The sequence below is a fragment of the Danio aesculapii genome, chromosome 15, assembly GCF_903798145.1.
Source record: "Danio aesculapii chromosome 15, fDanAes4.1, whole genome shotgun sequence".
NCBI lineage: Eukaryota > Metazoa > Chordata > Actinopteri > Cypriniformes > Danionidae > Danio > Danio aesculapii.
The window spans coordinates 6,993,152-7,011,102 of record NC_079449.1 but is presented as its reverse complement, the minus strand read 5'-3'; the positions used below and the strand labels follow the sequence as shown (position 1 = coordinate 7,011,102).

General features: G+C 38.2%; 1 protein-coding gene across 1 annotated transcript in view; it reads left to right on the top strand.

The window, feature by feature from the left end:
• LOC130242046 (uncharacterized) overlaps window positions 1-17,355 on the top strand; it is a 43,684-nt gene extending 26,329 nt beyond the window's left edge. The window contains 16 exon segments of the mRNA XM_056474064.1: window positions 1,693-1,749; window positions 1,986-2,093; window positions 2,361-2,468; window positions 3,014-3,124; window positions 3,401-3,508; window positions 3,688-3,798; window positions 4,056-4,163; window positions 4,312-4,419; window positions 4,605-4,715; window positions 7,890-7,958; window positions 8,025-9,788; window positions 12,082-12,246; window positions 12,338-12,463; window positions 12,568-12,741; window positions 14,151-14,324; window positions 14,417-17,355. Coding sequence (XP_056330039.1) covers window positions 1,693-1,749; window positions 1,986-2,093; window positions 2,361-2,468; window positions 3,014-3,124; window positions 3,401-3,508; window positions 3,688-3,798; window positions 4,056-4,163; window positions 4,312-4,419; window positions 4,605-4,715; window positions 7,890-7,958; window positions 8,025-9,788; window positions 12,082-12,246; window positions 12,338-12,463; window positions 12,568-12,741; window positions 14,151-14,324; window positions 14,417-14,546 — 3,532 coding nt within the window. The 3' untranslated portion in view covers window positions 14,547-17,355.
• Window positions 17,356-17,951: the final 596 nt, after the last annotated feature.

Genomic DNA, 17,951 nt, shown 5'->3' with positions numbered 1-17,951 from the left:
GTACTATATGGCAAAGAACAAAGCAGGTTCACTCATCTGTGTTTGCTCCTGTTGTCCGGAGTTTCTCCATTTGTTTAGATGCTATTACTGTACAATACTTGCTTAACAATAGGAGACATCAATCTGCCGTTTTTTTATCTGCTGTGGACAAAAAAATATTGAAAAAATCTGTATTATCAGCCTGTTCTGAATACTAAGAAACTTTTAGTACATGTTATTTTACTTTTCATATTTAAATAAAACTGTGATGTAAGTCCAAGTGTTGTGTAACAACAATACATTTATAAACAATACATTTAAACTACAAGAAAGGTTCATCCTCAGTTACCTGAAAAGTGATAATGCTTTACAAGAGAAATATTTACCTGAAGATGTGTAGGTGAAAATGACATTTATTAGAATTATTAGCCCCCTGAATTATAAGCCCCCCCAGTTTATTTTTTCCCCAATTTCTGTTTAACGGCGAGAAGATTTTCTCAACACATTTCTACATAATAGTTTTAATAACTTTAATATCTCTAATAACTGATTTATTTTATCTTTGTCATGATGACAGTAAATAATATTTGACTAGATATTGTTCAAGACACTTCTATACATCTTAAAGGGACATTTAAAGGCTTAACTAGGTTAATTAGGTTAACTAGGCAGGTTAGGGTAATTAGGGAAGTTATTGTATAATGATGGTTTGTTCTGTAGACTATCGAAAAAAATATATAGCAATAAATATATAGAAATAAATATAAAGGGGCTTATAATTTTGACCTTAAAATGTTTTTTAAAAAAATTGAAAACTGCTTTTATTCTAGCAGAAATAAAACAAATGAGACTTTCTCCAGAAAAACATTATCAGACATACTGTGAAAATTTCCTTCCTCTGTTAAACCTAATTTGGGAAATATATAAAAAAAATAAAATCAATAAAAATCAAAGGGGGGCTAATCATCTGAGAGAGAGAGAGAGAGAGAGAGAGAGAGAGAGAGAGAGAGAGAGAGAGAGAGAGAGAGAGAGAGAGAGAGAGAGAGAGAGAGAGAGAGAGAGCAGAGACAAAAACAAAGACACTTGAAAACACACTTGCAACAAAAAAAAAAAGCTTAACAGCTAATGCTAATGTTGCATCTTTTTTAATATACATGGTAGGGATTATGGGTAATAAAATAATGTATAAGATGTCACTTGTTATCCAATTAGCCAATGTAATTTTTCTGGCGATAATACAAACCCTCGCAAATGCCAGCATTAAGACAATCTCTGCTAAAAAAATTCTACATACAGAACAGAATGATTTTCATTTAATCAAATTTGGTAACTATTTAGATCCCGTCTGGTAATCTGTAAAGAGGAATTTGTTATAAAACATAAAACACATGTGCGGCCTTTCTCACATACATCAATCAAAGAACAGATAAATAAAAATACACTATAATGAAATTCTCATCTTCCTCTGTAGATGTTTTCATGATCAAAACTATCATATACAAGTCTATTCAGACATTATCTAAAACAAATCCTTACACAACCTCACAGTATGGAAACTGTAAAAAACTAAACCAGAACCTTTATGAACAAGTTAAGCAAGTTCTAGCCTTGTTTTCTGTTGTTATCCTTCCTCATTCCTAGTCATTTGCTTTCTCAAATTATTTGAGAGCACAAGAAAGTTCTCAGAGTGTAGTTATGAATTTTTAATTTTAAAAAAATCTATTCAGCAAACATCAAAATGAAAGCTGAAGACGACAATGAAGAGAGAAGGTAAGATTTAAAATATAAACTGTATATATATATAGTTGCATGTACTTAAATTCAGGTGAAACCAAAAGTATAAAGTTATTATAAATTATACTACTGCTTACCAACCTAGAATGGCTATTACGTTTTGAATTGTATTTATTATTTTACAAAAATCACTGATCTTCTTAAGATTATTAGCGTGAAAGTGATGCTTGATTGTGCTGAACTGTGAAGACATATTATGTTGCACCTAACAGCGTTCAGCAGAAGAGACCAGATTCACCTGTGCTCAGTCTTTTATCCATGAAGAGCGACAAGTCAATGAAAACACCTATTCAGTTACAAAATAAAGATTCTCAGTTAAGGTAAATCTAATTATCGTTATGTTTACACGTGGCTTAGCATAGCTGTGTTGTTTCTGATATTATATAGAGATTTCTTTTTAAATAAACATTACTAAAAGCAACAATTATATTTGCTTCAACATTATCTTCCTGTGTAAAGTTAAAGATCCTGTTGCTTTTTCAGAGCTCAGACAAGATTGTAGTTTGTTTTTATGACTGCAAACTTTTTGACCCCCATTCCCCCATGGTTGTAGTCATTGTTACCAAATATTGTATTATCTTTTGCAGTTTTCGGCAGAGGTACAATTCTCCTGAACCCAGTGCTGTGTCCCTTAAAAGTGACAAATCGATGAAAACACCAATTCAATTACAAAATACAAACGTTCCAGATCAAAGGTAAACGTAATGCTTTTTCTTATGTTATTATTAATATTTGTATTTAAGTCTCATGTGAGGTAACATCCTCTTTTTTGGTTGTGTAACAACTGTGAGGCAGCTAAAACGGTTTTGTCCTTAATTCTTGATGATGACAAACATTATTTGTAAGAATGTAATTATCGTTGGCCAATTTTGAGATGGATTTTCTTGTCATTTGCCAATTTTAAGTTGGATTTTCTTGTCATTTGCCAATTTTAAGATGGATTTTCTTGTAATTTGCCAATTTCAAGATGGATTTTCTTGTAATTTGCCAATTTTAAGATGGATTTTCTTGTCATTTGCCAATTTTGAGATGGATTTTCTTGTCATTTGCCAATTTTAAGATGGATTTTCTTGTAATTTGCCAATTTTAAGATGGATTTTCTTGTAATTTGCCAATTTTGATATGGATTTTCTTGTCATTTGCCAATTTTAGGATGGATTTTCTTGTAATTTGCCAATTTTGAGATGGATTTTCTTGTCATTTGCCAATTTTGAGATGGATTTTCTTTTGTCGTTTGCAGTTTACAGCAAAGATACCATTCACCTGATCTCAGCGTTTTGTCCCTGAAAAGTGACAAATCAATGAAAACACCAATTCAGATAAAAGATGGAGATCCTTCAGTGTATCCAAGGTAAAGACCGAATTGTTTTATTTATAGTTTTTGCTGCAAGAGAGATGAAACTACTGAAAAAAGTTTGCAAAGGGAAGTAAAAATGCTGAAAATTTAAGCTCAGTTAAAAAATGTAATTCTGTTTATCTGAAGGTAAATCCAATAAACTTTACATTTAAATGTGGCTGTGTTGGTTTGGACAATGTGTTAGCCAGATACAGCATACTGAAAGCAAAACTTATATCTACTTTAACATAATTTTTCTCTCTAAAGCTAAAGATTGTGTTGCTTTTACAGCGTTCAGATGAGATCAGGCTCATTTGTTCCCAGTGCTGTGTCCCTGAAAAGTGACAAATCGATGAAAACACCTATTCAGTTACAAAATACAAATGTTCCAGATCAAAGGTAAATATAATTGTTTTTCTTATGTTATTATTAGTATTCTCATTTAAGTTTTATGTGATGTAACATCCACTTTTTTGGTTGTGACAACTTTTTTTGTCCCCAATTCTTGATGATGACAAACATTATTTGTAGGATTTAATCATACTCAATATAAGACGGATTATTTTTGCTGTTTGCAGTTTCCGGCAGAGATACAATCCACCTAAACCCAGTGCTGTGTCCCTGAAAAGTGACAAATCAATGAAAACACCAATTCAGATAAAAGATGGAGATCCTCCAGGGTATCAAAGGTAAAGACAGAATTGTTTTGTTGCTAGTGTTTACTGCGAGAGAGACACAACTATAAAGTCTGCAAAAGAAATGATGAAAATTCAAGCTCAGTTAAAAAATCTAATTCTGTTTATCTGAAGGTAAATCCAATGAACTTTACATGTGGCTGTGTCGGTTTCGACAACATGGTAGCCAGATTAAAGTATACTGGAAGCTAAAATTATATTTGCTTCAACAATCTTTCTCTCCAATGCTAAAGATCGTGTTGCTTTTACAGCGTTCAGATGAGATCAGGCTCATTTGTTCCCAGTGCTGTGTCCCTGAAAAGTGACAAATCAATGAAAACGCCTATTCAGTTACAAAATACAAATGTTCCAGATCAAAGGTAAATATAATTGCTTTTCTTACACTATTATTTAGTATTTATATTTTGGTTGTAACAACCTTTTTGTCCCTAATTTTTGATGATGACAAACATTAGTTGTAAGAACGTAATCATTGTTACTCAATATGAGATGGATTGCTGTTTGCAGTTTTCGGCAGAGGTACAATTCACCTGAACCCAGTGCTGTGTCCCTGAAAAGTGACAAATCAATGAAAACACCAATTCAATTACAAAATACAAATGTTCCAGATCAAAGGTAAATATAATGCTTTTCCTACAATATTATTAATATTCATATTTAAGTCTCATGTGATGTAACATCCTCTTTTTTGGTTGTGTAATAACTGTGAGGCAGCTAAAACGTTTTTGTTCTTAATTCTTGATGATGACGAACAACATTGAGCCAATATTGAGATGGATTTTTTTTTTTGCTGTTTGCAGTTTACAGCAAAGACACCAATCACCTGATCCCAGCGTTTTGTCCCTGAAAAGTGACAAATCAATGAAAACACCAATTCAGTTACAAAATGGACATAATCCAGGGGATCAAGGGTATGTGTTAACTGTGTGTGTTTAGTAAATCCTGACAGTACTGTTTTAATGCTAATAAGACCATTTAAACTGGCACAAACTTTCCTTCAAAAGTGTACACACTAAAACTCACTGAATCTGAATCTCACACCACTACTAAAATACATTCTTAACACATTCTCAACCTACAAATAATCATTCGCATGAAAACTCCACACAGATTAAGCACTCAGCTTGCTAAAACTAAATCATTTTGTATGATCAAACATTTTTAAATATACAAAAGTTATTCAGACACATCAGTAAACTCCTATCAGTACAGTACCTCACAGTAGAGACCTATATATAACTAAAGCAGGAACTTACTTTATGAACGAGTTAAACCAGTTTAAGGCTTTGTAAACAAGTTTTAGACTTGTATTTCTGTTTGTTTTTTATGACTTCTAAGGAAATGGTTACATACATAACCCTCGTTCAACAAGAGGGGGAACGGAAATGCTTTATGTCATTTAACACATTGGAGGGTATTGATGGATAGCTGATGATTCTGAAGAGCAAGAAAACAGGCCAACGAATGCCTATTATTGAGTATAGACCTTATTCTTGGAATGCGAAATTACCCATTATGCTTTGCGTGTATGCGCAAGGAGAATGCTAAGAACTTCCGGCAGCTGATGCGTGTAAACAGTCACATTTGGACAGCTTTGAAACGATCGTTTTAATCTATTTTACCTGCATTTATCTTCTTTAAACTGATACTGCTGTCGATCAGCGTCCCCTCCTGGATTGAATATTTTAAAAAATGTGATCTAATAGGATGGAAAACAACTGCTGCAAGGCATTTTGCCCTTGTTGTCAGACGGCATCTTCTGCTGTTTAAATGAAGCCTCGTCATCGCTAAATTCACCTGTACTGTCTCACTGACACACTGATTTAATAACTGTGACAAAGCGAAAATAAAGTGACATTTTGAAACGACAGAAACACACAAACCGTGGTAATTACAACACACTAAATTAAACAAACGGTTCACGATTAGAATGAACAGCAAATCAGCCAGCAGAGTATCAGTAACGGACTTTTATTGGTCATTTTTGTAAATTGCATGACTTACGTACCTGTTAAGTTTCATGCCAGTAATCTGGTTTGCTCTATAATGCAGTGAAGTATTGCGTGTGGCATCTGTGTGTATTGAAGAGCCGCTAAGCTAACAGCTGACAGGCCGGGGAAACACACACACAAACACACATTGTATGTCTGACAGCAGACACGTGAACTAGGAGAACGTTTTTCTCGCGTGCTTAAACCACATCTGACAAATTATAACGGGTTTAATAAACACCTTTCAAAGTTGTGTCACAAAAACACTCCGTAATCCACTCAAAATGCTATTGAAACCGATTTTCGGAGCGCAAATTACCGGTTGTGAACGCTGTAAAAGGAAGTTCTAACCATTCTACCGGAAGACGCTGGTCGCTATGGCGCCCTCCATGCAGCAGCCAAGAAAAAGGTCTATAAAGCCATCAGCTTGTGGAGAGCTCGGCATACATTGAGCTGAAGAAGCCGAACACACAGCCATGAGCTAAGGAACAACTGCTGTGGCAAGGGAACATAGCCTTTCCGTGCTTTGTTTACCAGACTTGACAGTGCACTGGGGCGAGGGCGCTGGCCGCCTGAAGGGGGTTCGACACTGCTGCTTAGCCGGTGGAGTAGGCTGGGTAGGTCTTGGAGCTGCAGGCAGGCGCCCTTAGCGAGCAGAAGCTGAGGTGGATGGGACAGTCGGGAGAGCAGTTTTCTGAGCTCACCTGTAGATGACTTGCCCCATCGCACTCAACTGCTCTTGAGCAAACTCTGTCAGCATCACGCATATCTGCCAAGTTTAGCCAGAGGTGGCATTTCTGTATCATCATGCAGCTCCACCCTCGTGCAGCTCAGCCAATGCCAGAGCTTAGTAGTGCTGTTACGTGGCCATAACATGCAGGACGGAGGTGGCCTGGACCGCATTGGTTTAGGCTATGGCCCCAAGGGAAGCAGACAGCCTACACATTTAGGACAGGAGTTTTGGCTGACCCCCGCTTGGAAAAGGTGCTCTGTGGTCAAAGATTGACCATAACGGCACACTCCACCTGGTGTATCGCACCATACCCCCTGGCCACTCTGCCATTAAGGGTGGTGAGGGCGGAAGCGCATACAGACTGGGAGGAGAAAGGTGCCCTTTAATTTTGCATGAGCTGCCTGTGCACCTAAGGGAAGGAGGGGACGTGGGGCCTAGAGGGTTTGCCCCTTTTGTTAGCCAACATGTAGCACCCATCTAGTCAGTCCGGCGGTGGAGCTGGGAAACAAGCCCACCGCAGAAGCAGCCAGGGATAGCACTGCCATTTGCTTTTTTATTATAATGTTATTATTATTATTATTTATTATATGCATATTTATATTTGTTTTATTAAAACAAGCTTATATTTGTCAACCTGTTGGGTTTTGGCGATGTATGCATCATCATATGGGGCATAAGAATAGGACGTGTGTTTGGATCTAACTCTGAACTGAATTTAGAAATAGTTTTAAAACAAATATTTGTGCTTAACAAACAAAATTAAGTAGGTAGGCTAATGTATGTCTTCAGTTGAGTGTGTACAACACCATTTCCTTAATCCACAAAAGTAAAGGAGGACAAGTAAAAAGAAAGTCAAGAGGCTGAATGGAGGAGGCTCGTTCTTTATCCTCGCACTGCAGATGCTCTGTTTAACTGTTTTCTTGCTAGTGAAGCGTTCAGTTTTTGTACTTACAAAGTCTGCCATGTAAATAACAAATGCACCATGGCTTGACGCAACTGACCCTTAAAGGGAATGAGAGATGAGACTCTGATTGCACTGATGCTCAAAACACAGCCATAACTCATTAAGAGAATAAGCACAACCCTCTTAGACCATGCATCGGGGCACAGAGCATGCACCGGGGCGCAGGGCCATGCACTTTAGACTTTGCACCTAGATCTTTAAAATAGAGTCGCTAGTGTGTTGTGGCTCTTTTTTTAGGTGGTTTGGATTACATTACCTGCTTGGTTGCATAAAAACACAAGAATGTGTGAGACAAGATTATATATTTTTTTATTTAGGAAAAGTGATCATGCCTTCTGTATTTAATGCAAATTTTTGGTGAAGTTTTGATGCTCACTTCAAAATTGTATTTTGTAAGGTATTCACGGACACACTCTTATCAGGATACTCTGATGGCTGAAAGCTTTCCTGGAAGATTCATTCCTCAGTATGTCAATTAATAATATCTGTATTTGTGCATATTTACTGTTACTGACAAACATATTTTCAACAGACAGGATTCTGAAACGCTTGAAATCAAAATTAAAACATTCAAATCAAACATCAAAAAGAAACATCAGTACATTTTTGAAGGATTTGCGAATCAGGCAAACCCAACACTCCTCAATGAGATTTACATAGATCTCTACATCACAGAGGGTGGGAATGGAGAGATCAGTAATGAACATGAATATAAAAGGATAGAAAGATCATTGAAGACTGCAACAAAAGCAACAATATCTATAAAATGCAGTGAAATCTTTACACCTTTACCTGGACAAGACAAAGCCATCAGAACTGTGCTGACGAAGGGAGTCGCTGGCATTGGAAAAACAGTCTCTGTGCAGAAGTTCATCCTGGACTGGGCTGAAGAGAAGGAGAATCAGGACGTCCAGCTCATATTTCCACTTCCTTTCAGAGAGATCAATCTGATGAAGGACAAAACACTCAGTCTGTCAGATCTCCTGCATGTCTTTTTCCCTCAAATTAAAGAAATGGAAATATCCAGTGACAAATCTAAAGTGCTGTTCATTCTTGATGGTCTGGACGAGTGTCGTCTTCCCTTAAATTTCCAAAGGAATGAGACTCTGAGGGACGCAAACAAAAAGACATCAGTGGATGTGCTGCTGACGAACCTGATTGTGGGGAATCTGCTTCCCTCTGCTCTCATCTGGATCACCTCCAGACCAGCAGCAGCAGATCTCGTCCCCTCTGACTGTGTCCATCGAGTGACAGAGGTACGAGGCTTCAATGACCCTCAGAAGGAGGAATACTTCAGCAAGAGAATCAGTGATCAGAGTCTGGCCAATACAATCATCTCACACCTCAAGTCCTCCAGGAGCCTCTACATCATGTGCCACATCCCAGTGTTCTGCTGGATCTCAGCCACTGTTCTGGAGAAGATGTTGAGTGAAGCAGAGACTGCAGAGATTCCCAAGACTCTCACTCAGATGTACACACACTTCCTGATGATCCAGATCAACATTAAAGGCACAAAGTACAATGAGAAGAAAGTTGAAGATAAAGAAATGATCCTCAAACTGGGGAAACTGGCGTATGAGCAGCTGGAAAGAGGCAATCTAATCTTCTATGAGGAAGACCTGAGAGAGTGTGGCATTGATGTGGCAGAAGCTTCAGTTTACTCAGGATTGTGCACTCAGATCTTCAGAGAGGAATTTGGCTTGTATCAGGGGAAAGTCTTCAGCTTTGTTCATCTGAGCATTCAGGAACATCTAGCGGCTCTATATGTGCACCTCTCCTTCCACAACAATGATGAAAATGTGCTTGAAGCACAGGAATTTGGAAAGCAAGTGACAATGTTAAGCTTACACAAATCTGCTGTCAATAAAACTTTACAAAATTTGAATGGACGTTTTGATCTTTTTCTTCGATTCCTTTTGGGACATTCATTGCAGTCAAATTACAGCCTTATAAAAGGTCTTTTGGTGAAGAAGGAATACACAGCCTTGAAAAAAGAGGAAACTATTGATCATCTAAAGAAAATATTAAACAGCATTACTTGTGCAGAACGGGCACTAATTCTCCACAACTGCCTGAATGAACTCAGCGATCACTCCATTGTTACTGAAACGCAAAGTTACCTGAATTCTGGAAAAATCAATTGTGGCCCTCCTTACCCACACATCTATTCAGCTCTGGTTTACATTTTAATGGCATCCAATGAGAAGTTTGATGAGTTTGAACTTCATAAATATGGAAAGGGGGACCTGGTCCTTAACATGATGCATCCTGTGATCAGGCTGTCAAAAAAGATCTGGTAAGTACATTAAACTGTGCTAACAGTCAATGAAATAAAAACATTAAGGGAATAGTTGACCCAAAAATGTAAATTCAGTCATTAATTACTTCTCTTCATTTGTTTCCAATCATTAGGGACCTTCATTCATCTTCGAAACACAAGTTAAAATATTTTGGATAAAATCCGAGAGCTCCATCATCATAGACAGCAATGGTCCTCCAAATAAGTCCATAAAAATAAAAATAAAAACATCCCCAAAAGTAAAACAGAACAGATGTCTTCAGTGGTTTAATAAGAATATTACAAAACTACGAGAATGCATTTGCTGCAGGGTTTCCATCCACTTATTTTTATGTGCATTTTGTAACATTGGATGAAAAAATGCTAAATGGAAATTCCAAGATGCATAAATGCACATAAAAAACATGCACAAAACTGAGGAGGATATTTCTTGTCCAATAAGAAACAATGTGCACTGTGCTATGACTGAAAAACAAATTCATCAAACTAATTCTGGCATTTGCGTCAAAAAAAGTCATGTGGTTTTAATTTAACAGATCATATGATGATAAAAATAAACACAATAAAATAACATTAATGTAAAATAATGGTTCAATATTATTACGTCTTCACGGTCTTCAGCAGATGCAGTCTCACTTCTCGAAAAGTCACTCAAAGGCAAAAGTTATTATTAAAAAATATTTTAAAGAGCCCCTATAATGCATTATAAAAGGTCATATTTTGGTTTTGGGGGTCTCCAACAACAGTCTGATATGCATGCCAGGTCAAAAAACACTTTCATTGTCTTATAAGCAACCCAGGCTCATTCTGAGAACGTAGTCCTATGGACGTTTCTGGAGACCGCAAAATACGTCCCGGGGGGTACGTATTTTTGCAGTTTTTGTTTTCGCGAATTCGCGAGAGGCCGCTGTGCGCGCTTTTTCATGTCTCGAACGCCTCTCGCGAGCGCCGTTTGTGCCCGCGCCTTTCTCGCGTTAACCCGCCAGAGGCCGCTGTCGAACGACCTTCCCCCTGTCTGCCTGGATGACAGAATGATTGACTGACCCACGCTCCTTCCCTAAACCCAACCAACGACGATTCACAAAAGCCGCCCAGAAAAAGAAAATCCCTCATCTGATTTTTACCACATTTTCGGATTTTGACCACATTCTCACCCTGTAATGAACTTGTTTGCTTCATTTTTTGGATTTTGCTTTTGTTTTCTTACCTGATTTCTTGAACCGCTCTTCCCCGGACTCGAACCCGGTCATCATCGTCATGGTCAGCCCCTCTCTGCGCCTCGAGTCTGCAAACGTACACAAACAGCTAACCGGACAAACTGGTTGCTGCAGGTAAGCCCTCCACATGGAGGCGAGCGGCCGGCCGACAAGCGCCGAAAGGAACGGTGTCAAGGAACGCAGCGTTTGCTTAAAAAAATTTAATGCAGCCGTACATACCTCCAGCTACGTATTTCGCGGTCTCCAGAAACGTCCACAGGACTATGTTCTCAGAATGAGCCTGGGTTGCTTATAATGTGCATTTATTTTTACCTAATTATCCCAACAACTCTCATTTGATCTATTCAGCGATTCATTTGTTCCCAAACCCCTGCTCAGTGCGATGCTCTGCGCTCATTTACTAACTCGTTCTCATACTAAATCATTTACTAACTCATTCTGAATGATCTTAAAAACCACCAGCTACTCTTAAAAACAATTGGTTTGTAAATAATGTAATATTTAATTTGGTAATAAAAAATCAATCATTAACACAGTATGAAAGCACAATTATTAAGCACATTATAAATATAGTTATAAGTCAATAATACAGCATTTGTAGCTGCAGTTATAAACTGTTTACTAACGTTTATTAATTCAGAGTTGATGCTTAACAAATAATGAATTCACTAGATGATAATGCTTAATAAATGATTCATAGTGTGTAGTTATTATAAAGTGTTACCGGCTTTCTCTGTTTGAAACAAATAATAGGCACATCCAAGGTACAGTATACTGTATGTCAGCAGCAGTGCAACTCAACATGACATGCACATCAATATCATATCTTAAATATCTTAATTTGTGTTCTGAAGATGAACAAAGGTCTCAGGGGTTTGGACAGACATGAGGGTAAGTAATTAATAGCAGAAATGTCATTTTTAGGTCAACTAAACCTTTAAGTATAAATAAGATCCTACATTTATACTGTATGCAAGTAGCATCCACTTACTCACTGTAACCAAGATTTATAATTTTGTCCAAAAAAGACACATATACTACCACAAATGATAACAAACATGTATTGTTGGCAGGTTGAGGGAATGTGATTTAACATATAAAGGTTGCATAACTGCATCTGCTGTTATTTCATCACAATCTAATGTGAGAGAGCTGGACCTGAGCCACAACAACCTGGAGGACAAAGGAGCTGAAATAATCAGTGTCGGATATAAAAGATCACGCTACAGGGAACAACTGTATGCTTTTAGGGAAAACATCCAAACATGAATTTACAAATAATCTCTTTAATTTGAAGACATTTAATAAACTGTTTTAATGTCACTTCAGGACGAAAGAGTGGTGCAGCTACGCAATCTACAATCTTAATACCAAGGGGCAGGCCAAAATCGCTGAAGATTATGCGTCTTTCACTGCTGGACTACAAGACACAGACTGCAGACTGCAATCTTTAAAGTAGGTTCATTAAAATACTTGTAAATGAGTCTACATCTCATACATTGTGTAACTTTTTTTTGCTGTTTGATTGGGACAACATACGTATTTTCTCTTCTTTGTAGCCTGAGGGCTTGTGGAATAACAGAAGCAGGCTGTGATTACCTGGGCAAAGCTCTGAGTTTAAACCCTTCCCATCTGAAAGTGCTGGACCTGAGCTGGAACACCATTGGAGACACAGGATTAAAACACCTTTGTGCTGCTCTGGAGAAAGATCACAGTGCAATGGAAACACTGAAGTGAGTTACAACAAACATAAAGAAGTTTGAAGTAAGATTAGATAAATCCCTGCAAGCTAAATAATTGTTTCAAAGTTAGGACTCTTCGACTTTTCTGCTTTGTTTCAGTTAAATTAAAAGAAAACATCCAAAACACACTTTTATATGTATTTTTCTGTTTAGATTTTGCCAGAAAAGCAACCGTTCTGAACGTTTCCAGGAATATGTTTGCCTGAATATATTGTCTGATTATGTAAATGTAATTATTCATAAACAAATATTATCTCGAAAATCTGGACACATTATTTTCTGAACAAAGAGTTTCCCCAAGCCTCTCTGTAATATCCTTAGACCACAGGTGTCAAAGCCAGTTCCTGGAGGGCCAGAGCTCTGTACAGTTCAGTTCCAACCCCAGTTAAACACACCTGATCAACTAATTGAGTCCTTCAGGCTTGTTTGAAACCTACAGGTAAAGCTGCGGTGGTTTTTCCTCCCATAGACTTCCATTCACGCACAATACCTATTTCATTTATAACCTTGTAAACTTGACATTGCAGGCCGATTATCTTAAACTCAAAAGGCATTTTTAAGTGAGAAGTTAACTTGAGAATGCTGCTGCATAATGGGATGTTTCTTTACAAAACTGTTAAAGTGCGCTATAGCCATGTCAAAATGAAAGCAAACAATGAAAATGTTTCTGTGTTTTGTCAATTTTAGCTTAGTGTTATTAATATTAATAATAATAATGAATCTAGTAATTAAAATATTAATTATAGTGTAGACTACTGTGGGACTGTGCAGTGAACTAAATATTTTTATTAGGCTACATATCCCCTAATTAAATAATTCATGTAAAAAATCAAATAAAATGACAGGCAGTTGCGTTTTTGCTAAAATTAATTAAAGGCAAATTTCTTTAGCATTTTTCCTTTTAGAGCTCAAGAGATTAAAGAATTAGTTAACCAAAACATGTGATGAATTAGGCTGCTCGTCTTCATGTCATCCACTAGTCCAGGTTTCTCCCGTGTAAGTTGAGTGCGCCTTCGCCGCCGTGTGCACATTTTAAAGGCTATAAAGGCTATACGGCTGCACCTGACCTGACGCAGGGACCAGATTTTTGGACTATAGACCTAGCTTTAATTTCACAATTTGCATAATTTAATTGCTGTTTCGTATTATAAAATATGTAAATGTGTGTTCTCAAGCTTGGAATGGGGGGGGAGGGGTGCTGTAATCACTCTAATACGGTTTTCAAATAAAATGTAGCCTATATTTTTACACTTTTCTGTTATTGTTATAGTTATTTGAGCAAATTGAAAAAAAAAAAAAAACGCTGTTCACAATTTTTCCCATCTATGATGCTACGGAGAAACTTGGAAACGTGAAAAGGGTCTATAACTAATAACTAATACATATTTTATTATTTTAAGGTTGGAAAAATGTGGATTGACAGAGGAAAGTTGTGCTGCTCTGGCTTCAGCTCTCAGCTCAAAGTCCTCCAGTCTGACAGATCTGGATCTGAGTATTAATGATCTACAAGACTCAGGCGTGAAGACGCTCTGTGTGGGACTGCAGAATCCTCACTGTAAACTACAGAAGCTGAGGTAAATGATGTGAAACGGAGTCAGATAACTATCTGTAACTAGCATTTCATGTTCAGTTTCTCATCGTCTTCAATCCAATCTGCTTTCTTCAGGTTGTCCGACTGTAAAGTTACACATGAAGGTGTGGCGGAACTGACTAAAGTGCTGGAATCAAGTTCCCACCTGAAAGAGCTCGATCTGGAGAACAATCTAAAAGATTTATATACGTTATATTTCGTGTAATATAACTCCTTACAACTCCTTAGATCTAGAATTTCAGTATTCATGTCAAAGCAGTAACTAAAGCAGCATACTATCATCTCAAAAACATACAAGAACTAGATGCTTTGTTTCAATTGAGAAACTTGTTCATGCTTTTATCACCAGCAGAGTGGATTACTGTAATGCACTCCTCACTGGCCTTTCCAAAAAGACCTCAAATAATTGTGCATTTCTGATGCGGTGTTCACACCAGATGCAATTCGCATGCAAATAGACATGCGAACATTGAGTTTACTCGCTTAGTTTGCGCGTCAAATTCACTTCACTATATATGCGGATTCGCGTCATGGGCAAGGCTTCTGTCTGCCCGGTAACTCCATCTTTGTTGCTAAATAGCTTACTTGGTTTTGTTGAGATAGTTGTTGTGCGGTAAGTGCTTTAAGAAGGCTGAAAAACAGCGTAGATTTGTTCGGCATCATGTCTGAGTGCACTAGATCCCTATTTCTGAGGTGCACCTAGCTCTGTGAGTTCATCAACTCCTCCAGAAACTATACCTGGATGATGGAGGCTTTCAGCAGTGCATCAGACTGAGCGAGCCCAGTTTGAAGAGATGTTGTCCTGAGTCGGCAAGAGGATTTCCCCTAGGTACACCAACAACCAGTGTTTCCAGATTGTAAACATCAAAGTATCACACCAGAACCTCAAAATTATTGTATTTGGAGGAAAATTATACAGCTATTATCTAGACAAACAGCGTTTGACACAACGTGCAAATTACCACAATACGTAAAAAAAAGAAAATAGTGCAGACTTGGGTTCTTGTGGAGACCGGTTTTTCCAGGTGTTCTCGGAAGAACGAACTCGGGAGACCACGAAAACAGAGAACACATCCCCTGAGGAATGAGATGCACCCTTAATGTGTTCATTCCTTTATTAAGATGTCCATGGTCGTTTACTTTCATCGTTTCATTTAGGGAAACTCCTGAGGTAAATAAGTGATCTCTCTGAACTTTAGTAATACATCTAAATAAAATGCTGCGCTTCCCACCTCCAGTCGCAATGACTTATGGGACTTCTAGAGCGAGATCTGTGCTCAAGTCTGCATTAATGCGTCCTCGAGATCAAGAACACATCTGGGAAGTTTCAAACGTTCTCTATTCTTGCGGTCTAAAGTATTGGAACTGAACTTTGGCAGCTGATGATGACGTTACACGAGAACATAAGGACACAAGACCGTTGAGGAATGCATATTGAGAAACAGCTTAGGCATACCTTAGTGGAAAGGTTCAAACTCCACCTCCATGTTGCTGTCATTGGATACCTCTGTGTGTTGCCAGATGTTGAGGGATTCATTTTACGGTACAAATTGAACCACAACTTAGTATCGGTTGGCTTGAAAGCAGTGCACCCTCCCGAATTAACACACTCCGAGGTGTGCACGAGCCCATTCAGAGTATCTGTAATGAGCCGATTTCGTGGCTTTGTTTTGATGAGATTAACATGTTCACAAGACACATTTGAATGGGGAAAAACAAGAACATTAAGGGCAAACTCCACCGTCTTTCTCATCTTGCTTTTCATGGCTACTTTATTGCTTAAACGATCAACCTCAACCTGAAAATGATTGATTTAAGCACGGCCGTGCACGGCAGGAATGTTAACTTGTGAGAGAGAGCCATTCTCCATGTTGATTGGCTGAGAAAACGTAACATAAGATGAGATAGAAAACGTGCCTCCACGTTCTCCTCACAGACAGCAGAGAAAAGATGAAGCTAGACCAATAAGTATAGAAGCCCTAAGATTGCAATGAAATTCATTTTAAATGCTATAAAATTCTGAAATTATCTTACATTATAGGATTTTTTCATTATTGATCGTACAGAGGTCGGAATTATCGTACAAATACGATTATTATCACATGTCTGGCAACACTGCCAACAACGGGTGCTACATCATAATCATCTCCCTACAAGAGCAAGCTCCTGATTGGTTAATGCAGCGCGAATGTCTGTTGAAGTTCAGATTTTCCAACTTGAACAATTTGCGCATTAAGCACGTCAAATGCACAAAATGCTCAACTTTCATCATTTGTGCCGCCTCATTCACGCCGCAAGATGTCTGTTCACGTTTTTGCATTGACTTAACATGTAAATTACTCATGCTTGAGGCATAATTCGCATCTGGTGTGAACGCACCATGAGTATGACTTACACAGATGAATGGGCTTGACAAACAACCTGTAGAAACACTCTTCTCTCTTAAAAAAATACACTCCCCTTCTTTTATTCTAGCACTTAATTCTCTGAACACTAACAGTTTCCTTGTATAATTAGCACTTCTTGTGTGTATTGCCTCTTATTGTTGAATTGCTAAATGCGTCCTCAATTGTAAGTCACTATAGACCAGGGATGGGCAAACTCGATCCTGGAGGGCCGGTGTCCCTGCATAGTTTTGCTCCAACCCTAATCAAACACACCTGCTTGTAGCTTTCTAGTGATCCTAAAGACACTAATTAGGGTGTTCAGGTGTGTTTGATTGGTGTTGGAGCAAAACTCTGCAGGGACTCGGCCCTCGAGGATCAAGTTTGCCCATGCCTGCTATAGTGTGTCTGCTAAATGAATAAATGTAAATAAGATATAAGTATTTACTGTAAGCATATGATGAAATTCAACCAAAAAAAAAACACAATTAGGTTAATTTAATCAATTAGTGTAGGGACAACATGAAGGAATTGTATGGTACCCAACATTTTTCTAATTACCACTGTAAATATATGAAACTTGCCTTGCTTTACCTTCCCTTTCTAATAAAAATGAGTGTTATAATCTTCTATATTTGTTATCTGAGAGCAAGAACATGATCATGAAAGTCATTACACTAACTTAGAGAGAATGTCAATGTTTATGTCATCATGTCATTTTCATCCACTTATCCCGGGCCGGGTCGCGGGGGCAGCAGTCTTAGGAGAGAACTCCAGACTTCCTTTTCCCCAGACACTTCCTCCAGCTCCTCCAGGGGGATCCCGAGGCGTTCTCAGGCCAAACGAGAGACATAGTTCCTCCAGCTTGTCCTGGGTCTTCCCCGAGATCTCCTCCCGGTGGGACATGCCTGGAACACCTCCCTAGGTAGGCATCCAGGAGGCATCTGAAATAGATCCCAAAGCCACCTCAGCTGACTTCTCTTGATGTGGAGGAGCAGCGGCTCTACTCTGAGCTCCTCCCAGGGGACAGAGCTCCTGATCCTATCTACAAGGGTGCGCCCTGCCACCCTGCGGAGGAAACTTGTATTTCAGCCACTTGTATCCCAGATCTTGTCCTTTCAGTCATCACCCAAAGCTCATGACCATAGGTGAGAGTAGGAACGTAGATTGACCGGTTAATTGAGAGTTTTGCCTTTCGGCTCAGCTCCTTCTTTACCACAACAGAC